General features: G+C 37.8%; 1 protein-coding gene across 1 annotated transcript; it reads left to right on the top strand.

Annotated features, from left to right (window-relative positions):
- The first annotated feature begins 756 nt into the window (after window positions 1-756).
- Window positions 757-14930, top strand: si:ch211-125o16.4 (neuroblast differentiation-associated protein AHNAK). The gene is made up of 5 exons (XM_007244578.4): window positions 757-952; window positions 8342-8399; window positions 10014-10125; window positions 10213-10349; window positions 10534-14930. The coding sequence occupies exons 2-5, from the start codon at window positions 8397-8399 to the stop codon at window positions 14362-14364; spliced, it is 4083 nt and encodes a 1360-aa protein (XP_007244640.3). The 5' UTR covers window positions 757-952; window positions 8342-8396; the 3' UTR covers window positions 14365-14930.
- Window positions 14931-19394: the final 4464 nt, after the last annotated feature.

Genomic DNA, 19394 nt, shown 5'->3' with positions numbered 1-19394 from the left:
AGAGAGCACAATTGGCCTTGCAGAATAGATGGCGCTCTCTCCCCTCACCACTGCAAAAGGTGTGATGTCTTTTAGCTCAAGGTGTCCGTGAGCTGATTTATCGGAACTGAGTCGCTGCGCTTTCCTACGAGAGCTCTGGCAGTTTGAAAAGAGGCGGTGGCTGATTTCACATGTGTCGGGAGAGGCATGTGCTAGTCTTCACTCTCCTGGTGTTGGGGCATCACTAGTTATGAGTGGGTTGGTTAGTTGGCCTTGTAAAATTAAGGGACAATGGAATAAAAATGGGGAAAAAAGGAAGAGGTCATTCTCAAACTCTTTCTACGAAGTTTGGAGCATTGCTGAAGCATTAAGGATCCCTTTCCCTGAAAAAATCTGTTCGTAAAAAGCCTGCATGTCTAGGTACTTGGTTTTATATCAAGTGATTGGAACAGCTGAGGTCAGTGATTTGGATGGGTGAGTTAATATTGTAGTTCTATTAACCTCTCCTTCTGTCTTTCTGGAAAACGTCCAACCAAAAGTCAGATTCAGGTATAGGATGTTTTAGATGTTAGTGGACTGCGTCATGACCCGTGTCATCACACTCATTCCTATAAGCCACACTGCCACATTTGAGCAAGTGTTGCTAAGTGGCAAAGTGTGTGTGTGTTTGTCATATTTTGGAAACCTTGTAAAGCCTGTTAGATCCTCTCTCTCTCTCTCTCTCTCTCTGTCTCTCTCTCTCTGTCTCTTTCTTGCTCGCTCTCAGGTTTCGGTGCCCTGTGCTCTATGCTGTCAGCTTGTGTGGATCAGGGAGGCGGGTAGCCGGGCTGCAGAACCTGTTTGCTCGCTTTACACTTATCTGACAGGAGCTCTATGCTCGGCCAAGTGAGCAAGCGTTTCAGATTTAGCCGAAGTTTGGAGGAGTCAACATCTCCTCCGGACACATCCAGACCTCTCCCATCAGCATCTTCAGGTGAGACTTACAAATAGCATCAAACAGGATCAGTCCTGTAATGCTGTAAGAAAATATCATAGAATATTGGTTTTATACTGGTTTTATACCTGTTTTGGTCAAAATACGCCGCATGTTTTGATATAACATGATGTAGGCTGTTTCTCAGCAAGGTGTGGTTTAGTGTGATTGCTATAGTGTGATATCACACAGTATGGTGGTACATAATTGTGGTAGTAAAATGTCTATAATTGATTGGGGTAATTTAATTAACCTTAATCTGTTATCTGTTTTTTATGATGTATTATCTTAAAAAAAAAGAGACACAAGTCATTTTGGTGTTTTCTTTGCTAAATCTTAAGTTTTACAAAATGTCTGGAATTGATTGTGGGAAATGTAAAAAAGGAGCTAGCATTTTTGCATTTTTGGTTGAATTTTATCAGTTTTGGTGTTTTCTTTGCTAAAATGTCTGAAATTGATTGGGGCAAATTTTATTACTCATTCATCTATTTATTGGATTTTTATTGAATCTAGAAAAAAGAGGCCCAAGCATATTCACTTGAGTTTACTTTGTTGATTAAAGCCGTGGATAACTGGATAAACACTATATCAAACAGTCATCCATGGGTGTAATTTCTGAAGTCTCTCTGAATAGGTGTCATAGTCTGGGAGCACTATTCTGGTAAGGATTTCCTCTAGATCTTGGTTAGACTTTGCTGTGCGTATAATAATCTGTATTCAGTCATGAGAGTACTGCAGTGTGGTACAAATAATAGATAATTGGGATGATTGCTGAATCTAATTATCCAAAGGTTGTAGATTATGCTCCATCACTCTAGAAGACTTGTCTCTATAAGCCAGTTTCTCTGGAGATTTCTTTTACACGCTCTTTGTGAGAGGCTGTCTCATCAATTCACCAGCTGTCCACAAATTTCTGGACATAATGCCTGCAGATCCTGTACCTTCTCTCTCATGAACTTGGTATATTTATAACTGGTTATTGTTGATCCCATCTATAATTTAGTTCTTCAAACTCACATTAGTTTATGTAAGTTGCTTAAATATTGAATTATAGTTATTGAATAAGACGCCTCAGTTTGAGGGGTTTACACTTCAGAGACTGTACAGTATGTTGTGTTATAAGTAGGTGTGGTCTTATGGAGTTTTGCAGACTTGGTTTAAAAGTATTTCTTGTCTCAGAACTCTTATTTTTTATAATTGACTTTTACAGAGATTTTGTTTTTAGAACAAATATTTGAAAATTTCTCACCACATCAGTATCATAGGTATGTTAACATACTATATGAACCTAAATAAATAGAAAAAGAGAGTAAAATAAGGCAAAATAAAATAAAACACGTTTAGTAAAAAAAACAAATTCAAATACAACTTTTTTTTGAACCCAGGGAAGATTACGCATTTTACTGCTGTTGGAACAAACCCTATGTCTCAATAGGGTTCAAAAAACAAACTGCTTTTTATTTTATTTTTTTATTGTGATTGGACCAATATAAACACAATCCAAAATAACTTCTTAAATTCTGAATGTATTTTTTTTTTATATATCTATTTACTCTCAGATGTGGACTAAATCTATGTGTTGCAAGAGACCTCAGATAATTTATTTTATAAATACAATTTCATTGTATTTTATTGAATAGTACAGTTTGGTTTTAAGTTAACTGATTTTTGTTTAATGGTCAATAGCCTGGGTCAGGCCTGTAGTATCCCACCTACCACACCTTTTTAATTAGAATGCAAATAAGCTCATGCTGATCACTGGGGATAGTTTTTGCCCTTTTTAAAGAAACGTGTGAAATGTGAGGTGTGTTAAAGAGAGAGAGAGAGAGAGAGGGGGAGAGATGGAAAGAGAGACAGAGAGAGAGACAGAGAGAGAGTTATGCAGCAGGGCTGGTAAGCGACATGTCAACCTCCACTCATCTGAACGGACAGGTTTTGCGCATTCATCTCAAACCCAATACCATGCTTTACATTCCACCATGCCACTGGCATGAGCTGGTCCGCAAACACACGCATACATAATTACTGTTTTAAAAGATAAAATGGTAAAGGTTTAATGAATGTTGTTCTTTCTGGCAGGGCTGATAAGCACTGAAACAGTATAAAGGTATGGATAAGGGATGTATCAACAATCTCAGTAGTGTTTTCCCAGAACCATTCGGTAGCAGAGTGTGGGTATAATTAGCTGAGCTGCCCAGGAAATGCCCTGACTAAACCATACTAAGTGAAGTAGCATTGTCTTTATGTGGTAAATTCAGAGTGTTGGATGAGGGAGCATATGTCTCTAGGTAAACTAAAGGGTTGTAAATCTGCTAAAGTGTATATCTATAGTAATTTTTATTAACTAGTTTGAAGTTAAGGAGAGATAGGCCATACAGCTAAACTTAAAGAAGTAGGCATCTAGACAAACTAAAAGGGTATAGATTCTTAGCTAACTGAAAAAGGGAATATGCGACTAGTTATATTAATGTAGCATATGTAGCCACTTGCATAATTGAAGATATATATAAAATGGCCTCTAATTCTAGCTAAATCAAAGGAGAGTAGATATCGAACTAAACCTGGGCCTTTAGCTAATAAACCAAACTTGGACATTTAGTTAAACTGTAGAGTTATAGGCATCTTAATCATCTAATAGAATTAAAGTTCTTTAATTCTCTGAACAAATAAAGGTGTAGGCCTTTAGCTAAACAAAAATAGTTCAGGCCCCTAGCTATTTAAAAAATGGGTTATAGGCATCTGCTAGATACATTTAAAGTGGCATAAGCTCTAGCTAAATTAATCACTGAAGAGATACATGCCTCTAGCTAAACCAAAGGGACATTGACATTTATCAAAACTGTAGTTCCATAGGTATCTTGATGAAGAACAAATAGGATGTAGGCCATTATTAGCAAAACAAAATAGGTGTAGGCTTTTAGCCCAACCAAAATAGTGTTGGCAGTTAAAAATAAAAAGCTAACATTTAAAAACGTGAACATGCACCTAATGCTTTTATATGGATTAGGCATCTGGCTAAGCTAAAGCAACAAGGTCAACAAGAGACAAAGATCTCTAACTAAACCTGGGCTTTTTGTTAACTGTATGCATTAATGCATTTTGTTAACTGGATGCATTAATGTAGCATTGCTAGCAAAGCTAAAAGGCCCAGTTCACAAGCTAAACTGAAGCAACATAAATGTTTAGCTGAACCTGCTCCTTTAGCTCAAACAAAGGAACATGAGCATTTAGCAAATCTGCAGTTTCATAGACATCTTTATGAATGAAGTTGTTCCATAGGCATCTTTATGAACAAATAGGGTGTAGGCCCTTAGCTAAACAAAAGAGGTGTGTGCTTTTAGCTTAACCAAAAGGGTGTTGGCATGTAGCTAATTGAAAAGACAAATAGTCATCTAGATGCATTCATTAGGCTTAGGCATGAAGCTAAGCTAAAACAACAAGGTCACCAGCAAATCTGACATAGGGATATAGGCTTCTAGCTACAATGAAGGCTTAAGGCGTAAGGCTACTTAAACATGTTTTTTTTTTTTTGGTCTAAACCAAAGGGAAAATGGGCATTTAGTTAAACTGAAAAGGTGTAAGCATTTAGCTATTTAAAAAAATGAAGCAAGCATTGAAGTACAATAAAGCAGCATAGCTAGCCAATCTAAAAAGACTATTTCACAAGCTAAACTGAAGAGGCATAGATGTTTAGATAAACCTGGACCAAAGATTTAAGAATGTAAAGGATGCAGACTCCTAGCTAAAACAAAAGGATGTACTGTGTTTTTCGGTGCATCAGATTATAAGGCACATTATCCAACACCAGTAGGGAACAGGGATGTCGATATGTGAGACTTGTAAAGCTAAGTTAAGTAAGCAAAATTGTAATTCTTAAAAAAAAAAAAAAGGCATTTTGTTTTACAGTAAAACAACCACTGGGTGTTAATCTACACAGATTTCTCTCCTAAAAACGTTTTATTTGGGTGAATAAAGTGCTTCCATTTATTTCCAGTACGCTTAGATTTCCTGATTTCCACTATTTTCAGTAAAGGTATTCACGGTTAGCATCTGATGCCGTCCGAAAATGCTACACTGAGGAGCCCTGAGTCTTCTGGTAAGCCAGGGTGAAAAAGCTAGCGCTTAGCGTGGTTAGCGGCTAATGCTATACTACTCAAGTCTCGGTGCTGAAGAGCTAAACTGAAACGATTGTATAGTGGCTTTACTGCTCTTTACAACCTGACTGGTAAAATTCATACATAAGGCGCATTGATGAATTTTGGGAAAATTAAAGGATTTTAAGTGTGCTTTAAAACAATGAATGAGTAAAAAATACTGTAGGAAACTAGATGCACTGTAGGATACATAAACAGCTAGCTAAATAAGCAAAACGAAACACAGACCTCTAGCTAAACCAAAGAGACATTGATCTCTAGCTTAACCTAGGCAGCTTTTTGCTAAACATAGTGACAAAATAGTGTAGATACTTAGCTAAACAAATAATTCTGGCTTCAAACTAATGCAACAAGGCAATATAGGCATAATACAAGCAATAACCTCTAGCTACTCTGAAACTATTAGCCAACGTGCTGCATTGTAAAGATATAGGGCTCTAATTAAACTAAAACTTAATAGCAGAGGGGATTTCAGTACTTGACCAATACTTCACCCCATATACCTGATACTAGTGCACACATTTTCCTCACTTAGTGTGTGTATGTTTATACAGTCTTTAATGGTTTCTGGTTAATTATTATGCAATAATTAGCCCCGCTCTACTGAGCACTACTGTTGTGATCACAGGCAATGCATTTTAAGCAAAACTGGGTGTGGCTGCAATGAGCTGAAACCAAAATAGCATGCTCTCTTTTCGAATCAGTAGTTCCTACAAATGTAAACATGTTCAAATGAAATCTAACCAAGTCATTACACATATCAGCTACTATCCACTACTATCTCTTGGATAGTAGTGGATCAACACCAGCAGATGACATGTCTCTTTAAACCATCACTGATTGTAGAAACTTCACACTAGACCTTGAGTACTTTGGAACGTGTGACTCTCCACTCTTCCTCCAGACTCTGAAACCTTGATTTTACAAATAAAATGTAAAATGTATTGATGATCAGTGATTGTTTGTCATCTGCTGGTGTTGATCCACTGTTTTTATATAAAGTCTAAAATCAGTACAGTGTTTTCCCAAAAAAATATTACAGCACTTCATGCTTCTTGCTGCTGACAACTAATAGAGATGTGGATTTCATTTTCCAGCAGCACACTGCCTGGTAACAATTGGTCTTCTATATAATATTCTTATTTTCTTTTGGGTTTTCATTGGCTGTAAGCCATAATCATCAACAGTATAAGAAATAAACACACACCAGATCAGTCTGTGTGTAATACATCTATATTAATATATAATAAGATAAGATATGACAAGATTTTGAACAGATTTTGTATGAGTAATAGGCACAGTGTTACATGTGGTCATTTCTACTTAAGTAAAGGGGAAAACCTGAAGCGTACATTCAGGATTCTGCACATTGTTGCAGAGCAGTTACATCCTACATGACTAATATGGTTTAATCCTTAACATACACATCATACCATTCCACTAAATGGGTGCCATTTCTGTCCCCAGGAAATTACATGTATAAATGTGCACACAAAATAACTTTAAAATATATTTTATTATTAGGCATGGTGTCTTGTACATTCACCTAACATGTTTTGAAAACATGTTAAGTGAATTAATTAACAATACTTATCACATAATTTCTGAACTATTAACTGACACTAGTTAAGACATTTTAATATATATATTTTTAAACAATAACTCAATTACTATTTGTAACAATCTTAACCATTAACATTTAGTTGATTAATAATGTCTTCATTAGCAGCAATATTTAATGACATTACTTTGTGACATTAATAATGTTCACTACTTTCATTACTGTTATTTAAGTGTTAAAATGTTAATTAATGTAAATCTTGATATGTTGAAGCATTGTGATACTCAAAATTTAACAATACTGTTTTTGGAGAAAACAGTAAGTAAATTTAATTTGCACAGAAATTGGTGGCAGTGACTCATTTCATGCTGTGTTTAAACCGTGACCACTAGAGGGCAGTGTTTTTCTTTTCTTTTTTTATCATCTAAGTGTTTTGATTGCATAACAAAAAATAATTTTGTGTTGCATATGCGTACAAAGGTTTATCATGACCAGAGTCCAGCACATTTTGCATATGCCCTTTAGACCTATTAAACAAGGCAATTAACAAGCGAGTTTAATTAGGTGTGCTAAGGTAGAAAAGGCATAAAACTATGCAGACGTTCAGCCCTCCAGGACTAAAATTGCCCATCCCTAGGGGTAGGGGCTCCACTTAATATCGTAGAAGCATGGATTGCATTGTCATGTTTGTGAAAAAATTGGAGACAATTTCTTATTTATGACAATATCATGCTGGAAGTACCAAGTACAGGATGGGTAAAATATGGTCATGAAGGGATGCACAGGGTCAGCAACAGTATACAGATGGGCCGTGCCATTCAAGTGATGATTGATTGGTTGATACACAGACTCTGTTGCAGCCCATCCATTGTTTAGTTTTCTTTTCACCACAATTGTGTAAAGTGGTTCTCTGAGCTACTGTAGCCTTTCTGTTAGCTCCAGCTACAGAACTGAACTGCCACTTACTGGATTTTTTTTTTTTTTTTTTTTTTAAACCATTACATAATTTCGAGTAATGCTAGAGACTGTTGGTAGCTCTTCTGATGCCAACACTCATGCCCCCCTCACTGAAAAATTATTTTTTCTGCTTATATTTTGTATTATATAAGCTTATATATGGTGTAAGTAATAAAACAGTAAAATGCCAATGATATAAACTGTATAATCTGGTATTGATTCTGTACTAAAGTCTTCTGTACAGAGAGTGGCTCAGTTTGATGACTCAAGCTGGATGCGTGGGGCACCCAGGTTTTCTCACATATGACGCTCAGATAAAAGCTCAGCCGCAGAGACTGTGGCTGTGACCCACTTCCACGTCCATTTATGGACTGTGTGCACTGTGTGATTTTGAGCAAAACAGAGTGTCTGTTTATGTTGATATTTGTGTGTGTGGGTGGGCACGATGCGTGCAGTGACGTGGCTGATTTTACTTCCGTCGTGTTCTCCAGAACTCTATACATCAGACACTAAAGCTCCTACAGGTGTTCAGCTATTGCTTTTGTCGTGAGAGTTGAAATTGTCCTTATTGCATCAGTTTCACATGCAGGCCTAGGCCTAGACATAATATGCCTAGGATCAGCTCCAGCAATTCACTCCACTTTTCACACTTTCACACTTGACACAATGATGAGAACAAAATTTAAAAACAAAATGTTCTTTTCTTTGTGTTGGCAGATCACTTTTGGACCCCTATTTTGTGATATGCAGCAGTAAACGTCATAACGAGACAATGGTAAGTGAAACAGTTCTTATCTTTACTAGTTAATGCTTCACCTGAATCCTAACTCACTCATGCCATTTATATACCCATGCTGAAACACATGATGTCCCTAAAGCCCCTCCAACCTTCAGTGGGCACATGTTTCAAGTGATAAATTACATATATTACTTTTATAGTGCATTCTGAATAATCAGCACTTACTGAATAATACTGAGTAATACTGAATAACTGTAGATAATAAATAATTAGTGTGTGCTGAATACACTTATTACAGTGCATACTGTATAATAATGCTACATAATTAGTACATTTTAAATAATAGGTGGGCACTGAATATTCAGTCTTACCAAATAATTGGAGATACTGAATAATCAGTATATAAGAAATAGTTAGTACATAGTAAATACTGAGTATAAGTTACTGAATAATTAGTACATAGTGAATAATTGTAGCTACTTAATAATCAGTAGATACTGAATAATTATAGATACTAAATTATATAACAAATAATTGTAGATACTAAATCAGTACATAGTGAATAATTGTAGATACTAAATAATCAGTACATTCCAAATAATTAGATACTCTGATTAGTACATAGTAAATAATCAGTAGATATTAAATAATTAGATATTGAAATATTTGTAGAGATTAAATAATCAGTACATACTGATTAATTGTAGATACTGAGTAATTTTAGGTACTAAATAATTAGTACATACTGAATAAATGTAGATACCGAGTATTCAGTAGATATTAAATAATTAGCTTCTAGCAAGTATTTGTAGATACTGAATAATTGTAGAAACTGAGTAATAAGTACATAGTAGATAATTAGTACATAGTGAATAATTGTCTGTATTATGAGTACATAGCAAATAATTGTAGGTACTGAATAATCTGTAGATGGTAAATGATTGTACATACTGTGTGTACATGGCAAAGCTGTATATACTGAATAATTGAAACATTTTGAATGATTATTGAATAAATAATTACAGGTACTATATAAATTGATACTCATTGGATAAAATGTAATGTTATGTAATGTAATATGTAACAATATATATATATATATATATATATATATATATATATATATATAATATTTAATATTACTATAATAGGTACTGTGTAATTACTAGGTACAGAATTATAACTACTTATTACCATACTGTACATGCCATTTCTCCTTAATTATAGTGTATATTTATTTGACACTATCAAGCATGATTGTATTTGTCATGATAATAATACCAATGATAATGTGATATTGCTTTATCATTGAAGATTATTGAAGCATGGCAACTCGTAGCAGCATGCATCATAACATGTTTACGGTATGGGCATAGTTGTCAATGCAATGAAGCAAGGTTACCAGTAACAGCCACACAACCAGTTTGGAAGGCATAACAATGTGTTTGCAAGACTAATTATTAACTGTCTGTCTATTTATTACTCCTGCACAAACAGGGGTCAGACAGCAGCAGTTTACACAGTTAACATTTGATTCATTTAAACTAGAATCATTTTCTTTATATGTATGACTGTGTACAGCTATCTAATATAATGTTCATGCAGAAAGATCAGGATTATGACTTTTTCCCAACTTTTGCTTTTTTTCAGAATGGGGAAATAGAGAGTTCTGTCTCCTTAGACGGAAAAGTCTTGGAGAACAACGGGAATGAAGCTGGGCTTGATGTTGGATTTAAAGGTCCCTTGTTTAATCTGAAAGGGGGTAACTATCATGTTTTGACCTCATCCTGTTCTCACACGGTTTATTATAGCGTGCTAGTTTCACTGAGCATTCATTTCTATTCTCTAGATGCAGATCAGATTGTAGCTGCCACAATTCACTTGGACCACCTTGCAAAAGAAGACAAGCTGAAATTGCTGGAGATCATTCAGCCTTATGATCAAAACCTTGAAGTAAAGACCAAAGGAGGTCTAAATGCTGGATTGGTAAGCAACACCTTTACATAAGCAAAGCTGTGGCAGCATTTCCAAATGGAAATTGTTTTAAAAGACTTACCGTCCCCTACAGAAACATACTAAATAAATATACTCAAAATCCGGTAATGCTGTAAATGCCCTTGAAGGTACACTGAAAAATGATTGTCTACTCTCTGTAATTTCTTCCCCTTAGAGTCTTGGTGATGTACTCCTGAAGGGTGAAACCCCAAAACTTCAAGCACCAGCAGTTGAAGTCCGTGGGCTGAATGGAAAGTTAAATTCCCCAAATATAAAAGGTGACCTCACAGTCCCGTCAGTTAATGGAGAAGTCCCACAGATGACTTTAAAGGGCTCTGCACCTGATCTGACTGTAGGAGAGAGTGGGAAATTCACATTGCCAACTGTTGATGTGTCTGCACCTCAACTTCAGGGTCCCAATCTAGATGGCAACATCAAAATGCCCAATGCTAAGGTCTCTACTCCAACTCTGAGCTCTCCAGACTTCTCTGCAGATGTAAAGAACCCAGACGTGAAGTTTAAGGCTCCTAGGTTTAAGATGCCAAACTTTGGTCTACCTGCTGAAAAAGCGAAGCTTGATGGGGGTGTGGCAGTAAATACTCCAGAGCTGAAATCTCCAGACATGAGTGTGTCAGTCCCAAAGGCAGATGTGGATCTCAAAGCACCTCAGGTTGATGTGAACTTGCCCAAAGCAGAAGTAAAAGGACCAAATCTGAAGGCAGAAGTACCTGATGTTGATGTTGAGGCTCCCTCTGGAAAATTCAAACTGCAAAAGCCCAAATGGAATCTCGGCAAGCCGAAAGTAAAAGCTCCAAATGTCGATGCAGAGATGAAGACACCAGAAGCTGAACTGTCTGTACCAGATCTCAAAGCTGACATCAAGGCTCCTGGTGTTAAAATGGATTTGCCTAATGCTGAGCTCAGCAGCCCTGAAGCAGATATTAACACACCAAATCTTGACATTGATGCTCCCTCTGGTAAAATTAAATGGCCCAAATTCAAGAAGCCAAAAGGAAAAGTGAAAGGGCCATCAGTGGACATTGACACAGATGTGCAGACTCCAGATCTAAGTCTGTCTGCCCCGAATGTGAATGCAGATATCAATGCACCAAAAGTTGATGTCAACGTTCCAGATGTAGATGTGTCCCTTCCCAAGGCAGAGTTGGAAACTCCCAAAGTAAATGTTAACACTGGAAAACCCAAGTTTCCCACTCTGAAGCTACCAAAGATGAACCTAAGTAGACCAAAGGTGGAGGGACCCAACATTGATGCAGACCTAAAGACACCAGGGGTAAATGTCTCAGCCCCTGATGTGAACGTGAACCTGCCCAAAGCTGAACTTGATGGGCCAGGTCTAGATGTCAAGGCACCCAATCTTAACCTCTCTGCACCAAAAGTAGAAGGTGATCTCTCTGTTCCAGACCTAAATGTCAAAGCTCCAGATGCAGACATCAAGGGCCCGTCAGGCAAACTGAAGATGCCCAAAATAAATTTCCCAAAGGCGAAGGTGAAGGGGCCAAATGTAGATCTTGATGGTAACCTTGGTGCCCCAAATATTGATGTCTCAGTCCCAGATATTCCGAAAGTTGAGGGAGAACTCGCCTTACCCAATGCTGAACTTGATGGGCCAGGTCTAGATGTCAAGGCACCCAATTTTAACCTCTCCGGACCAAAAGTAGAAGGTGATCTCTCTGCACCAGACCTAAATATCAAAGCTCCAGATGCAGACCTGAAGGGCCCATCAGGCAAACTGAAGATGCCCAAGATAAATTTCCCTAAGGGAAAGGTGAAGGGGCCAAATGTAGATCTTGATGGTAACCTTGATGCCCCTAATATTGATGTCTCAGTCCCAAATATTCCAAAAGTTGAGGGGGAACTCGGCGGACCCTCACTGAAGCTACCCACTGCAGATCTTAAAGGACCTGAACTAAACGCACAAACGCCAGAACTAAACCTCTCTGCACCTAAAATTGAAGGAGATGTCAGTGCACCCACAGTTAATGTAGACCTCCCAAGTGCTGACCTGAAAACTCCTAATGTTGAAGCTCCATCTGGAAAATTCAAGCTTCCTCATATTAAGATGCCCAAGTTTGGTCTCTCTGCGCCAAGGGTGAAAGGACCAAAAGTTTCTGGGAATCTACAAACACCAGATGCAAATGTAAACTTGCCATCAGCAGAGCTAAAAGGGCCTGATCTAGACCTAAAAGCACCTGACCTTAATGTCTCCACTCCTGATATGAAAGGTTCCATATCTGCTCCAGCTGTAGATGTGGATTTAGCCAAAGCTGACCTGAAAGCTCCAGGTCTTAACCTTGAGGCAAATACTCCAGATCTGAAACTCTCTGCACCAGATGTGGACCTAAGCTTGCCAAAAGGAAGCATTGAGGTCCCTGATGTAGATCTAAACGTCCCTGATGTTGATGTTCCTTCTGCAAAATTAAAGACACCACATTTGAAATTTCCCAAAATTAATCTCGCTGGGCCAAAGGTCAAGGGCCCCAAAGTGGATGTTGGTGCAGACCTAAATGCACCAGATGTTGATGTGAACTTACCCTCAGCGGATATCCGAGGACCTAATCTCAACATAAAAGCGCCTGAAATGGATCTCTCTGTTCCCAAAATTGAGGGCTATGTTGCTGCTCCAGCTGTAGATTTAGATTTACCTAAAGCTGATCTAAATGCTCCACAGGTTAACATTGCTGCAAAAACACCAGATCTCAACCTCTCTGCCCCGAATGCAGAGCTTAGCCTGCCAAAAGGAAACATTGAGGGCCCTGACGTAGATCTGAATGTCCCTGAGGTTGAAGTTCCATCTGGGAAATTAAAGATGCCACATTTGAAATTTCCCAAATTTAATCTCACTGGGCCAAAGGTACAGGAGCCTAATCTGGATGCTAAAGCAGGTTTGGATGTTTCTGTCCCTAAGATTCAAGGAGAAATAAATACACCAGATGTTGATCTAAGTCTACCCAAAGCTGAGGTCAGTGTCCCAGATGTTGACGTAAAGTTACCCAAAGCTGAAGTTGATGTCCCGGATGTTCAGGTCAAGAACCCAAAGTTCAAAGTCCTTACCATCAAAAAACCCAAAGCTACTGTATCGACCCCAAGTGTAAACGCACCAGAAGCTTCAATAAATGCAGATTTAAAAAGTGTCAATGTCTCAGCCCCAAGGGTAGATGCAGATGTTAAAGCTCCTGAGGTCAATTTAAATGCACCTACAGCTGATCTTAAAGGCCCTGAGGTTGACTTGAATGCTCCAGCAGTTGATGTAAAGGCTCCAAAAGGAAAGTTTAAATTTCCAACATTTAAAAACTTCCGTCTTTCTGGCTCAAAAATAAAATCTCCTGATGGCGACATTGCTGCTAACGTTGAAGGACCTGATCTAAAGATGTCTTCCCCCAAAGTTGAGACACCTAATGTTGATCTGAGCTTGCCCAAAGCTGAGGTTGATGTAGGCTCTCCAGATGCCAATGTTTCGGTCGATGCTCCAAAGAGTAAATTCAAATGGCCCTTCAGTCGGAAGTCGAAAGAGGGATTGAAGGGATCATTAGATCTTCCAGATGCCACAGTTGATGCTAAAGAGGCAGAAGTGACCCTTCCGTCAGGTGTACCAATGTTCAAGACGCACTTTCTGCCCAGCAGCAACCTGGAAAACCTCATCCAGGACATTGGTGGGGCGATTGATTTGAGCAGAGATCCAACTAAATCAGTGGCACAGGCTCTCCCTCAGCTGAAGGCGGAGGTGAAAGCGTCCCCTGGGTCTTCTGATGAGAATGGCCAGACACAGACAGTGAACATCTTGGAAAGACTAAAACTGTCTGCCGCACGCTCGATCAGTGACCTGACCGAAGGCAGCGAAGCCGAGACATCCTCAGTTCCAGACAGTCCGAGCAAAGCGAATAGAGGAACGTTTAAAATAAACTCCACAAGTGAGCAAGATAAAATTTCTCTGAGTCTTAACAACATGCTTGGCTTGCCAACTGGATCTGACGCAGGTGAAGATTAAGGTCAGGCTCAAAAGAAAACCTTCCTTTCTGAAAGAGGAAACGATTCTTAAACTTTTTTTTTTAACGTTTGATGTCTTTCTATTAGCGCTGGTTTCTGAAAACAAGTCTAGATCCACTATAAAATGGACGTTTACTCATGTGGAAGATCAGCTCTTTGTGTGACACTTTTATCACATTAGAGAGAAGACATAAATAAAGTTTAAAATGGAGGGATGACATTTTGCAACATGTAATTCTGTAATTTTTTGTATAGAGTCTGTAAAACAAGCAAAGTCTTGGGTAATAATTTTACAAGATTATTAATATGAAGGAAATGTCTCATTCTGAATATCATATACTTCTTTATATATATATATATATTGTTTTTATGTATGTGTGTGTTGTTTTTTTTTACATGTATTCATCAGTATTGTTGCTACTAGAAAAAAAATATATAATGCCCAATGAACTAATAAGTACACTGTCAACATTTTTTTTGCTGCATATCCGGCCTTTTACAACTTTGACAATACTTTTAAACTGTATAAATATATATGTTTTTCTAATAAAAATACATTTTGACGCAGTCATTCTTCTTTTGCAGTTATTTACTTCATAACATGAATTTTGCTATTAAACCATTTGTTCTCTGAAGCCAGAAAGAGGTTTGATTTTTAAACACTAATCAGATTAAAACACACTAACTTACTATCAGCTAATTTATTTAGAAAGAAGGGACAACAGCCAAAATATCCGACACAAGTACACACCCACCCACTCACACAGAGACATGCACGTACACCACAGCCCAAACGACCTTGTAACCCTACAAGGTGTTTACGAAGGTAAATTACATTTGAACGTCAGATAGGAAAGCGAAGCAGCAGGATTACGCTGGGGATCTCCAATATCTGCTTTGGGCATCCCCAGCTACAGCCAGCTTCTTTCCATCAGCAGCTCAGTGCTTATTCAAATAGCACTTGTATAAAAAAAAAAGGTGGTGTATCACAGACATACACAGTACAGTTCAATTAGTTAAGAGACTCTACGCTCTCCATCCAGGCTAATCTGGGTATTGCATCAGATTTTTTGTAGAAAACATCTTCCTGTCTATTGCCAGTTGAGTTGTCACCAGATTCACTGCAAAGGGAGATTACTAAGGTATTAAGTTCAAAAATAAAGGCATCGACTCATCAACATCTCTAACATAACATAACTTATCTAAAAGTGCATCTCTAAAACGGCAACATTACACAGTCATACCAGACTTTTAACACCACCTCCTTGTTTCTATACTCACTGTCCTCAGTGTTATCAGCTCCCCTAAGCGTAGAGGAGCACTTTGTAGTTCTATAATAACATAATTACAGACTGTAGTCCTGTATCTGTTTCTCTGCATACTTTATTATCCTTTCACTTCCTTACAGCCTGTTCTTTCATGGTCAGGGCACCAGGGTGGTGGGTCGTTATTCTCAGCACTACAGTGAGTGGATCAGACACAGCCGTGCTGCTGGAGGTTTTAAACACTCCATTAAGACACTCGTACCTACAGTAGCTACTCCACCTTGTAGAGTAAAAAAAACACAAAGTAAAAAACACTTTGTGTTGCTCATCCTCTAATCCTTAATCAGAGCTCAAAGAATGCTGTACACCGGACACTGTTAACTACATGTTTCAGTTAGTGGACTACTGTGAATCCAGCAGTGATAATGATTTAGTGTTGGGCGATTTAGGCCTAATTTTTTAAAGTTTTTTTCCCCCTACTAAAAATCATACTATAGATGTTGAAGGAATGGTGCAAAACTCGGTTTACCTGTAAAAAATATGTATTTATATATACAGCTCTGAGTTTCTCTGATTTTGCTATTTACAGGATATATGTTTCAGTAAAATTAACATTGTTGTTTTATTCTATAAACTACAGACAACATTTCCCCCCAAATTCCAAATAAAAAGTCATTTAGAATTTTTTTTTTGCCGAAAATGCGAAATGTCTAAAATGGCAAAAAACGATGCAGAGATTTTACAAGTTATATTCATAAAGTTTTAAGATTACAGAAATCAATATTTGGTGGAATAACCCAGGTTTTTAATCACAGTTTTGATGCATCTTGGCATGTTCTCCTCCACCAGTCTTACACACTGCTTTTGGAAAACTTTATGCCACTCCTGGTGCAAAAATAAACTCGAATCAGTGATTTAAAACATTGTTTACAAGCCCATGCGTTTATATCGCGCACTGACCTCGTGTACTCACAGCCACAGAGAAACTCGCACTGATGGACACTGGATTATACTTCAGAATGCGGGTTTGTGACTGAAAATTTAGAAATAAAAATGTACAAATCACAGAAGGAACGATTATTATTGCTTTCCACAATTAATTATGGATTCTTACTAGAGAGCAATCACGCTGCAGTTCTTAGAAACGGTAGGATTTTTTTCTAGCTAAATATATACTTTATCACCACCGGGTGTTTGTGTGGAAAGTGCTGGAACTTTTTTTTCTGTACGAGCTCAGTCCTCGGATAAGCACTTAAGAAAAGAGTAGCGTTTTCGGATATTTTAGGTTAAAAAGATAAAATGTCTGTATGTAAAATCGCAATTACTTCCTTTTGAAAATCACATAAAAACTGTAATTGTAAATAATCAAATTAATGAAAATCACCCAGCACTGCAATGAAGTGTTTAAAAACTCCAGCAGCACTGCTGTGTTCGGTCCAATCATACCATCACAACCACACTGACCAGTGTCACCTAACTGCTGAGAATAACGACCCACCACCCAAATATTAATATCTGCTCTGTGGGGTCCAATAAACTATAAACTATACAGTGGAGCTAAAAAAAAATTAACAGTGAGTGTAGAAATGATGAAATGACTTATAGGAAGAGGAATAAACCTTTAGAATAACCTAGAATCAATTGAAACATTTTATCAAGTCATTTATTTTGCGCATTTCTAACGGTCAAATACAGTAAGTGTTTTGCATTTAAACATCACGAAGTGGACTCTCTCTCTTTTTGAGAGGCTGTGTATAACGGCACCTTTAAGCCCTTTAATGTAGGCTGTGCTTAGACTTACACTCCTTTCTACTTACTATTTCTTACTACTCACTCCTAATTAATTACTGCCACAATTAGCATCAGTTTCACAAACCGTAAAAAAAACAGAGCCCTGTGGGACTCCAGAAAATGTGCCAAACTGTTTAACTGTTTAATTCATAATTGCTTCTGCATTCTTATAACTCAATCAAAAACTTAAAAGAGTTCAATGTGTTTCAAATTCCCTGTATTTAAATCGAAACTGCCCTATAAAATTCTACATGTTTATGTTCCACACAGCTAAACATAATCAAACAAAACAAAACTATCACATGATGGCTTGGACAAATATGATGACAACTCAGTGAAATGTCATCTTTATTATGATCGTTTGTGTGACGTGTCCAAATGGAAACTAACCTACCGTTCAAAAGGTCTTTGCTCTTTAAGCGCTAAGTGGGAGGTTACTATCCGAAGCTGTCTGAACACTTAATAGTCGGTTCAGAAGATCTCAGGCCTGGTGTACTTTTGGAACATGTGCATAAAAAAAAGTGTCAAATAAGTTTTAATGAGATACAGTGGCATAGGAAGTCTGGGCAAGCTTGGTCAAAATGACTGTTACTGTGAACAGTTACGCAAGTCCAAGAAGAAACGATAAAATCTCCAAAAGGCATAAAGTTAAATAAGAAACACACTTAAAAAAATTTAACGTTGCACAAATATGGAACCCTAGGAGATTTGAGCACCCAGCTAACACCATAATTAGCATGTTAGGGTTATGGCTATTTTCACAATCATCGTTAGGAAAGACCAGGTGATGCACATCATCAAACCTGCAGCAGCCATGGGTTCTTCCAAGCAGCTGCATAGCACTCTGTAAAAGGAACTGCTAGAAGCCAACAAAGCAGGCGACGGCTATAAGGTTGCCATTTCCTGGAAACCTGTGGTGGATTGTTCTACTGTTCAGCTTTACCTACACAAATATGGCCTTCACGGAAGAGTCACCAGAAGTAAAGCTCCTCTGCATCCTCACCGCAAAAGTCATCATCAGACGTTTGCAGAAGAACAAGGTGGAGGAAATTAAAAGTTGTACCATGGCCATCACAGAATATTAGTGAAAATCTGTGCACCTTAAAGGAGAACTCTGGTAAAAATGATGTATGAAAACGTGATAAAAATAATTATCTTTGTCAAATAGCCCCCCTCTGCTCTCCCACAGCGGTCTGAAATGCAGTATTTTGTGCACTTTGCCCAAACAGGCGTTTAGAATGAGTGAGACGGGGCATATTTTTCCCCTGCAGATAAATCGTTTTTTCAACCGTTATTCAGGCTCAAAGTAGCTTCACACTTCATTGGTAGGATTCGGAGAGCCCCGATATTTTAAACTAGTTTTAATCTACTGTTTACATCCCATAGGGTAGGTAAATCTTCGGGCGCCGCCATCTTAAATATAAGTCACAATAAATCAACCGTTGAGCACGAATAGTAAAACTGTTTGAGCAATGTTTATGTAATTTGTTGTTGGTTCTTTGCATTCTATTATCCACAGTAACCTTTTTTTTAGCAACAGTTGGAATTCATGCTTTCCCAAGGAAATCATTTTGCAATCTGCTCAACTATCCTACCTTGTTGTTCGTGATGATTTGTGATGTTGTTCGATGATTGAATTATTGTGACTAAGATTTTTCCCATTTTCTCCCCAATTTAGCACAGCCAATTACCACTATCACTAGTGATGCCCCAACAAACCAGGAGGGTGAGGACATCAGCTCACAGACGCCCTGTGCTGCAGACATTACCCTAGGAGTGATGTGGGGAGAGAGCGCCATCTATCCACTCGGAGGGAGCAGGGCCGATTTTGTAAACAGTGGCTTTTAATAAACTTCTTGTGCAGTTTTAAAGTTAAACTTAATGCTTCGTTTTAAATGTCAGGGCTCTCCAGAATCTACCAATGAAGTCTGGAGCTACTTTGAGTCTGAATAACGGTGTAAAAAACAATTTATCT

The sequence above is a fragment of the Astyanax mexicanus genome, chromosome 14, assembly GCF_023375975.1.
Source record: "Astyanax mexicanus isolate ESR-SI-001 chromosome 14, AstMex3_surface, whole genome shotgun sequence".
Lineage (NCBI taxonomy): Eukaryota > Metazoa > Chordata > Actinopteri > Characiformes > Acestrorhamphidae > Astyanax > Astyanax mexicanus.
Note: the sequence above shows the minus strand (reverse complement) of the source record. Positions and strands in the feature narration are given on the sequence as shown.

Excerpts from the sequence above, each read along its gene's own strand:
- si:ch211-125o16.4 (XM_007244578.4), top strand. Across the intron at positions 10,126-10,212 it reads CTTGTTTAATCTGAAAGGGG|ATGCAGATCAGATTGTAGCT; the intron begins GTAACTATCATG and ends TCTATTCTCTAG. Across the intron at positions 10,350-10,533 it reads GAGGTCTAAATGCTGGATTG|AGTCTTGGTGATGTACTCCT; the intron begins GTAAGCAACACC and ends TCTTCCCCTTAG.